Below are 10,000 nucleotides of genomic sequence, written 5' to 3'. Positions count from 1 at the left end.
AGGATTCCCACAAATCCTTCCAGGAAGAATCATGAAAAAAAGAAAAAGAAAAAAGAAAAAATGAAAAAAGAAAAGAAAAGTCACATGGAAAGACAATCTCAAATTTTCATTTTCTACACTTGTGACATAAAAAAATGCCTCAGGGTTCTGCCCAAGAAAAAGTAAGGAAAATGAAAATAATAACAATAATAATAAAAATAACAATAATAATAATAATAACCATAATATTAATAATAATAATAATAAAATAATAATAAAAGTAATAGTAATAATAATGATAATGATAATTACAGTAGCTAATAAAATCAATGATTTCCATATAATTTTAGTATTACCAAAAACATTATCAATCCAACAGTAAAAATGACAATATGAAGCAATATCAGCAATAAACATTTTATGGGAAAAAAGAATAGAAATGCTACATATAAATTACACAATCTTTTTACTTTACATCACTTCATTTGGTTAATCATTACCGGATTTAGAAATATATAGTAAATAACAAAGATTAATATGAAAATTGCAAATATCATAATTATGCACTGGTGAGTCACCTCTGCTGAGGTTGGTAGGCCTAAATTAACTTATGATGTAAGGCAAATACTCCTAAAACGTGTCTAAATTTGATAATTACAATAAATGCTTTGAACAGATTACAGATGTAACCTCACCTCAGCTCCTTTGCTTCTGACAGGGCACAGAGAGTCAAATTCATCAAAGAAAATCACACATGGAGCTACATTGCGTGCTCGTGTGAAGACCTCTCGCACTGCCCGTTCACTCTCACCTTGATACTGTAAATAAAGAATAGCATTGGTAAAATAAAAGGTTTATGATGTCATTTCCCCTAAAATCTTATACATATGTAAATAATAAATTGTACACTACCAAAAATTCCCATTCCTTTATCTTTCATCTCAGGCTGAGAATAAGAAACAGGAAACTGAAGGAATTCCTTAGCTTCAATACCATCTGCCAATATAAAGCTAACTCTACCACTGTAAGGTAGTCTGTTGAGGGAAGTTATGGCTTCCCCTGGAAATAGTGATAACTCCTGCAGTCTAACCAGTAAAAAAAAAATTAATCCCAACAGTGACTGTAGTCAGTCAAGTCTTTTTGCCTCTGAATAGGTAGCCACCTCTACCCTAAGTTAGTTCAGTTCCCATAATAGGAATGGCAGTCATTTATTCTGTCAGAAAAAGTGGATATTTCAAGTCCCCAGCTAGATGGTATGTTTGAGATTAAATCCTGGGCAGCAACATAAGAGTGAATGTTATATCTGTCATCTACATTGGAAATGCATCACTCAAGAGTGGCCAACAAGCCACACATCCCTGCATGCACATGTAGAGTTCCTGCTTATTTTGCCCTGCATACTTGTAATGTTGATGTGTAAGAGGTGAAAGGAATATTAATCCTCTCCCTGGCATTTTTTTTGGAGAAAGAGACAGTGCCAGTAGCCTCTTTTCAATCCCACCAACTGACCCCAAGGGGGTGAGGCAAAAGGGTTGGTATGGCACCTGGGTGTATCAACATGCCAGTGGATCATTGCTCAGTATCTCTAGAGCCTCCTGTCACTATACAGTTTAGCCTAATGTTGTATGTATATGATAAAAAGTGCAAAGATAAAGTAAAATACATATGTTATATCTGGAAGCCTGTATCACAGATTTTCAAGTCACCATTTTGTTTAATGACTGGGTTGTTAACCTAGAAAATGGTCATCATGTGAAAACCAGGTGTATCATCCTCCTTCCCTCCCTCCCCTTTCATCCTTTTTTAATTTTCTTTATTTCTTTCTGTTTTCCTACCTTCTTTCTTATTTTCTACATGGCATATCATCTTACCATATTAAGGAGTTCAGGTCCCATCACTGGCAAAAGATTGATTCCTGCTTCATTTGCCACTGCTTTGGCTAGAAGGGTTTTGCCACATCCTGGAGGCCCCCACATCAATATTCCATTGGGTCGACTCGCACCAAACTCCTCATGAAGCTTTGCATATTTGATAGGTTCCTGAAATATAAGGAAGTAATTTTTTCCCTCTATAGCACTTGAAATTATAATTCATATAGACAAAAATACCCACATATAAAGAATATGTATTAAGTTGGTGGTTGGTTGTTGGCTTCCGTGGCAGTCAGATGTGTCTGTTCTAGCTTCTACCTCTCCCTTCTTACCACCCAGTTAAGTACCTGTACAAATTGATACATACCTGCCTTTTTAAATTTTTAACTAGAAAACATTGTTTTACCTTTTTCATACTCTTTTTAATTTATAATGGTAGGTTTTAAGCACTTGACTTTTTAAATAGTAGCTTTTTAGTAAGGCGGTGTTCAAATGTCACAATCAACTGTTCCAGTCGCAATGATTAGCAACAAGCCAGTGTCACCTCAGCTGGCAACAGAACAACACTGCACACACACTCTCACAGAAGGTAAGAACAACTCACTTAAAACACCACATAAAACTACACCTTACCTCTTACATCATAACAAGTTCACTTTTAGCACTTACTATTCATGCATAAAGATAATTACATCCCATCACCTCACACACAAGGAACATACAAACACTGACATAACACTCATTCTTGCTGCTACACGATGTCCAAAAACATACTACAATACAAATCCACATGCTAGACACGCCATCCTTCTCTTGCTTCACCTCTGTGGAGACACTGGTGCTATTGTTAATCTTGGCCCTTACCAACCAAGGCACCCTTGCGTGCTATGTACAAAAGCCGTGAAATGGGGGCAAAGGACCATCCAGTGTAATATCTGTTGTGACCAGTCTGAGCATGCTGGCTGGTATGTCAGCTGCATCAGGTCATTCACCCAGATATACTGGACACCACTAACATAAATGCACTTAAAAACACAATGATACTCTTGTCACCACAACAGAACTCAAATCACCCTTACTCAACACACAGTTGGTGTTGTAGAAAACTCTACAATACCAAACATGCCAAACAGCTCCTACCCATCCATCCCGAATCATGACAATAAGGACAGATGGAATCCATAAACTACTCGAATCACTAGACAACAACAAATCAACTGGTCCTGACAAAATCTCTCCCTTCTTCCTTAAAACCTGTGCCCCCATATTCACCCCCTATCCTCCAAATCATATTCACTCAATTCCTAAGAACATTCTCTCTCCCATCTGACTGGCTTTGTGCAGATGTCACCCCTATTTACAAAGCAGTTGACCAGACTGATCCATCCAAATATTGCCCCATCTCTCTCATCTTCATCGTCTCTAAAATCTTCATACACATCATGCACAAACATGCTATGAATCATCTTGACACAAACAACATATTAATCGACACACAACACAGATTCTGACCCAAATGATCATGTGATAACAGCTCATTGTCATTCATCACAACATTTCTAGACTCTTGGACAGAAGTGACATGAAACAAGTTGACACCATAATATTACACTTCGCCAAAGCCTTTGCCACAGTCCCCCCCCCACAAAGGACTGACTCAAAAACTACAATATTACAGAATCACTCGACCAACTCTTCACTGGATAATAGCTTTCTTTTCTAACAGGACCCAATGTGTTTTCACTTCTTTTCTTACTCTGTATAAATGGTCTCCCATTATCCACCCCTAATTCTATAGATAGATTTTTTACTGACAAAAGTCTCATTTACCAACCGATCAAGACACCCGACAACTGCAAACTCCACCAACTTACCTTAAATCCCTCGAGCAATGGGAAGCCACATGGCAAATAGACTTCTGACCTGATGAATGCAAAGCCATAAACTTTACCCACTCGCAATCACCCATCAAAGTTCCTTACACAATCCACACACATTAACTACCCAACACACCATTACACAATTACCTTGGCATCACACTACATGCTAACATGAAATTTAATACACACATAGACAATATATAACATAAAGCCAACAGAACACTGAGTTTCCTGAGGAGGAACTTACACTGTTCTGCACAAGACACTAAAAACATAGCTAATAACACCCTTGTCCGTCCAATACTGGAATATTGTGCAGCAGTGTGGGACTCACACACACACAATCAAACATCAACAAATTAGAAAAAATTAATACCGTAGCAGTCAGATTCATCACAAACAAATAAAAAAACAATTACACATGGATGCCCTCTCAATTTGCAGACAAGTACACAGACTAACAATTATGTACAAAATCACACAAACAAATCAAAATAACCAAACAAGAATAATTACACCACGCAAACACGCCTAACATACGAAATGCCCAAAATGAGAAATACTTAACATATCACACCAGTACAGACTCCTGTAAACACTCATACTTCCCATGCACCATTCATGACTGGAACAGACTCCCACAACATATTATACATGCAAACAACACAGACACCTTCCACAAAATTACACTAATGCATCTCAGAACCCACACATAAAACACTAAGACTTAGCTTTCTTCCCCCCCTTTTTATCCCCCCAACAACCAATTATCCCATAAGCATAATATGCACTAACTTTTAGCGCCCTACACTTAAAACCACTGAGACTGAGATTGAGGAGTATCTTGACAAACATGTAATTACATTGAAATACTTTTATAACTGTTTAGTACCATGTTTGAAGGAAATTATCTGATCCATAATATTTACAATATAAAACTCACCAATATCTTCTCCCTTAATTCCTTTTTTATATCTTCCAATCCTCCAATATCTTGCCATGTGACGTCTGGTACGGTAGGAAATCCTTCTCTTTTCAATGCTGGTATTATGTGCTGTTAAAAATGTAAGAGAAAATGGTCATTCTGAAACATGTAAGACAAACAGAGACTGACAGACAAACAGACACACACAGTTATTTTCCCTCCTTTTTCATCAAAAATCAAAATTAAGTTCTGAGTATATTGTACACATTGTATAAAGTAATGCAAATACACAGTAACACTTGTAAATATCATATGCTTTACAGAAAGGGGACCACACGCCAACACAACACTGGATGCCTTTTGGTTTAACATGTAAAAAGTTAACTGGTAAACACATTCAGAGTACCATCAAACTCAAGGGATTTAGTAATAAAACTAATAATCTAACTATTTCAGTACATGGACTAATGGGTTTATCTTGATTTTCTATTTTTGGAATCTCAAACTTTTAACCTTTCATTCTTGACAAGCAAAAAGTCACTTGGAAAACTGAGGTCTGAAGACTTTTAGATTACAATATTTTGGACAGATTTCTGACTAAAATTTGGAACACAAGAGAGCTGTTCAGTAATTTTTAAAACCTTTAAAATGCATTGTCCCCACCTTCCCTCTAAATAAGATAATTTTTAAAGAAGCACAGTAAAAGAAAAAATGGTCCCTCTGGATAAACTGATTTTCAGTGACATATTGCAACAAAACAACATTATACCATATCTTCTGAAATTTCTTGTGACACTGTTGATATAACTCATACTTGCTAATGAACTGATTACCCTTTACATGACTTAAATGACTGCACACCAAAGCAAACAAATGCATATACATAAAAAAATAACAGAAATTCCAAGGAGAAAATGTATATATCTATACATTTTGTGAAAATGTATCTCTGGTGTCATAACAATGTATCATGACTAAGGCAAAACAAAGACAATAATAGCAATAATGGAGATAAATCAGGTTAGAAAAAATCTGTTTAGCAAAACATGGCTTAGCAAATGAGATGCTGTCATCTAGCTAAGGCATCATCCTGCTAATGCCTACTAGAGGTAGTGCATGGCTATGCTCTGTCACGCCATGCATTTCCCTTTTACTGTGTTTCTATTTCTATTCTACTGAAACATACAGAGTACTCAAAGTAGTCCCAAGTCTACATAAAGAGTGAGGGTATACATACAAACATACAGAATATGTACATATGTATAGTCCATACACAAAGACACATAAACACATAATTACACATGAAAGTGATTTTGTTCTCTTTTGGATGAGTTCACAATCCCTTTTCATAGTAATCTACAATCAAGAGATTTTCTGTTGGATAACTAGCCATTGTTTATTGGTAATAAACAATATAAAATATTTCAGACAATACGAAGATATAACAAAATCCAAAACATCTAAATATCTGTAGAAAATATCTAAGTCTGATATTCTGAGGAAATACCTTATTCTTTTATAACTACAAATCCTCATTTCTTTTCAAAATGTTCCCAGCCCTGGAACTTAAAATATAAATATGATGGGCTGATGTCAACTGATGTTAGCTTCAACCTATAGGAACTATTATGTAACCACCTCCCCCTGTGCTAGGAACAATTGAGTACCTTAGCCAATTGAGCAACAGAGCACATTACATTACATAAAACTCAAAAAATGTCTTAGAGTAGGTTTCAGTTTCAGAAAGTCAACATGAAAACAGAAAATCAGGAGGTAGAATCCCATTAAAAATATGTTCAGGTGGTGGGGAGGGGATTTGGCAGGCTTAGGAGAGACGCTTCAAGGCCAAAAGCTAAAGTAAATGGAAACACTGACTTACCAATAGTGCTTCCAAAAAGTCTTCCATATTGACTGTTACCATGGAATCTGGAGCCTCTGATTCACACATTTCTCCAAACTGTTTGAGAAAACTATTCACTTCTTCCATTAAGGTTTCACCTCCTGTCTTTCCATAAAGGCAATCCTTTCTCCTGAATAATGGATAAACAATCATTTAGCTCAGAAAAATACTGAAAAATTAAAATAAATATCAGATTGAATATCACAATACACATTATCAATATTGCAAGATAATTAACTCAATACATATTGCATATTATGGAAATAAAATATAAGATTTCTGTATTGGGGTTAACATGTAATGTCTAACATTTGGAAAAAGTTTAACTACTTGTAGTGATATTAATTCTTTCATTCTATGATGTAAAGCTACACATAAAGATATTGTTATGAAATATTGCTAAACATTCTGACACAAGCAATGATACCTTTTGAAATATAGTTGTTACCCCTATGAAACTGTTGGTATTCCTGATTTTCCAACTACTTTTAGGTATGTGTGGCTTATCTGAATATTGCAAGGCACATTTCATCCCTTACAGGAATAAAATCATCATCTCACAATGAATCCATATAAATTCTGGAACAGCTATTCAAGAAATGAATCAATGAGAAAAATTTGAAAACCAAAATACCAACCCTTATGTTACATAAGGTTCTGTCCGTTATTGAATATTTCAACACCCCTCCTATAATTTTTCTGTGTAGTTGTACCTCAAAACCTACAAAGCTGAAAAAGTTCTAGATCAAAAATTAGTTTCTCTGCATATTGCACACAAATCATATAACATAACGTTTAGAATAATTCCAAAACAGAACCTGTGTCCGTTCATGGAAGCCAGACTTTCTTTAAGTGTTACCTCTTCCATGCCAATCCCTGAGACTTCTCAACCAACTTCTTCAGATCTCCAGCAACATAGCCAGGAGTTCTGAGGGCTATTTCTTCAAAGTTCCCTTCAAAAGATATTCCATTGCACATCACCTGTAAAATAAAGTTACTAAATTACTAGACTCCTGAGACAATGTTCAAAGGTTAAAACAAAAATAACCACAAGATTTGCTTTTGAAATTCATTTGACAGGTTAATTGTTACAGAGGTAACAATTAAGATCCTGCACCAAACCGAGACACCCATTGTTCTTAGCTGCCATGCAAGCCATATATATTTCACAAGATTTATTTGTTCTGGGTATCCAGAACAGTAATTATTTACAGCAAATAGTTTCTTGCTGCACTGTTCAAGAACAGCCTGGTAAATAATACATATATATACACCTTTTATGATTCATCCTTATTTAGCAATAGTTGTGATGTTACTGATAACATGTGGAAGAATGATAATGGCATGGAAAAAGGCTCGGCGTGAAAAATCTTTATTTTTTTGGTTTCACTCTCTATAACATAACCCACATTTTTAGGCCTCAGTTAAGTCTCTTGTCTTGTGTTTACTAAGTTTCTTGTTAGTCGTCAAAAGTATTTTCATTAGCTGACCTATCTTTTTATTTTTTTGTTTTTGTTTTTAATCTTACTTCCACAAATCAAAATTGCAGTCAATAAGTTATGCTTAACAGTTTTCATTAAAGAAATATCTGCTGACACATATGTATCACAAATGAAAACTTTATCTTAATTAAATAAAATAGAAATAGAAAGAATAATTACATCTGTGATACCCCCCAAAAATAGAATACACCAACAACTAAATAATTTGAACATATCTGCAAAAGGATACTTTGAAAATACCTGTAAATGAACAATATGCACATACCTACAAGTAAACTATTATGAACAACCTGAACCTACCTGCAATATTTTCACTCGGGCTGGCTCTGTTGGAATGTTCATGAATATCTCAGAGTCAAAACTGCTACGGAGATCCAAGTCCAGGGTTTCTGGATAACTTGTTTCAGCTAGCACCAGCAGTTTTGTATCTTTGTGCCTGACTTTGAGATCTGGGGGATATAGCAGACACAGAGGAAGGCTTAATAACTGTCCTTTTTTCTTTCTGTAGCAACAATTAATTATTTTGCAAGGCCTATCGCTGTTTAAATCTACAGATAGTAATTAATGATTCTATAAAGAAGAAAAAATAGCAACTACTGTAGACTCTGATAGAAAAAAAAATACATATGAGAACTCCCTGTAGTTTATCAAACTCTGAGATTAGGATGCAAATGTAAAATATCTAACTATACATGTACCTTAAAGATAATATATAAAAAAAGGAAACGGAAGAAAGAAAGAAGAGAGAAAGTAGTGAAATAAAAGAACAAGGAAAGACAGAAATATCAGAGAAAGAAAGAAAGAAAAAACAGAAAAGAAAGAAATTTCTCTTTCTCATTGTCAACATAAGTGGCTTGATCCACTGTCTTCAGCATCTAAAGACCTCCCAACACTCACTGTTGAGGCATGAAGAAAGCTGGGCCCCAATTCTTTTCTCCATGCTCTTTGCTGACATCAACTTTGGAGCTACGACTTCAATCTTCTCTATCAAAAGCACACATGGCGCAAGTGAGGCTGCTTGCTCAAACACCTCAGTGATCTTCTCCTCACTCTCTCCTGAGACTCCACCAATTAATTCAGTTGCTGTGATGCGCAATAGTGAAACCTCAGCAGTCTGGATGAGAAAAAAAGGAAGGTTACTGGTAAATCACATATCAACTCAATAAAATTACAGAACAGGACCGTACATATGCTCTTACATTTGCATCAATGATTCTCTTTAAATTTACAACAAATGAAAAATTGATAATATCAAGTTCATGGTAACAGCATGATACATGTATGTAAATTCCGAAAAATGGAAGAGTCTTACCCCAGCCAGTGCCTGCACAAAGGTAGTTTTTCCACTTCCTGTCGGGCCAGTGATGAGCACTGACTTCTGGAGAGGCTGTAAAATTCCAGGCCAGCGAAGATTTGCAAGCAAGTCACAAATTTGCTGAGGAAGCAAAATAGTATCAAAGATTTTTTTTTTGTTTTTTTTTTTGTTTTCAACTTCAAGGCAGTTTTTAATAGTAGAACTCCTCAATATATGGGTATAACAAGCTTTTACTCCGTAAATTATTATTATCATTATTATTATTATTACTTTTTACATTTTCCAAATGCCAGATCAATAGGGAAACCCTTTTAAATATCATAAAAGACCAATAAGCTGAAATAAAGCCAAATACTAGTAAAGATTACAGTATTTGTACGATATGAGAGAATTAGAACTGACTTAAAGCCCAATTTTGAGAGGCTGTAACTCATCAATGACTGCAGGCAAGGCCAAAAAAGCAAAAACTGTTTAACACAAACAACTTTTAACAATAACAATAATACTAATAATATTAATGATAATAACAATAATAACAAAAATATATATACGGATTAAACTATTCAGTAATTCATTCAAACTCTACCAATTAAAAATCAACATACAAACCTAAAAAAATGTAATATGA

At 35.0% G+C, this 10,000-nt stretch overlaps 1 protein-coding gene across 1 annotated transcript in view; it reads right to left on the bottom strand.

Annotated features, from left to right (window-relative positions):
- smid (nuclear valosin-containing protein-like smid) overlaps positions 1-9,492 on the bottom strand; it is a gene marked incomplete at its 5' end in the record, with an annotated part of 10,826 nt that extends 1,334 nt beyond the window's left edge. Inside the window, 8 exon segments of the mRNA XM_070126311.1 lie at positions 675-797; positions 1,851-2,018; positions 4,674-4,784; positions 6,535-6,685; positions 7,415-7,536; positions 8,358-8,506; positions 8,955-9,171; positions 9,370-9,492. Coding sequence (XP_069982412.1) covers positions 675-797; positions 1,851-2,018; positions 4,674-4,784; positions 6,535-6,685; positions 7,415-7,536; positions 8,358-8,506; positions 8,955-9,171; positions 9,370-9,492 — 1,164 coding nt within the window.
- Between the last annotated feature and the right edge of the window lie 508 nt (positions 9,493-10,000).

This window comes from Penaeus vannamei, chromosome 10, assembly GCF_042767895.1.
Source record: "Penaeus vannamei isolate JL-2024 chromosome 10, ASM4276789v1, whole genome shotgun sequence".
NCBI classification, from domain to species: Eukaryota; Metazoa; Arthropoda; class Malacostraca; order Decapoda; family Penaeidae; genus Penaeus; species Penaeus vannamei.
Note: the sequence above shows the minus strand (reverse complement) of the source record. Positions and strands in the feature narration are given on the sequence as shown.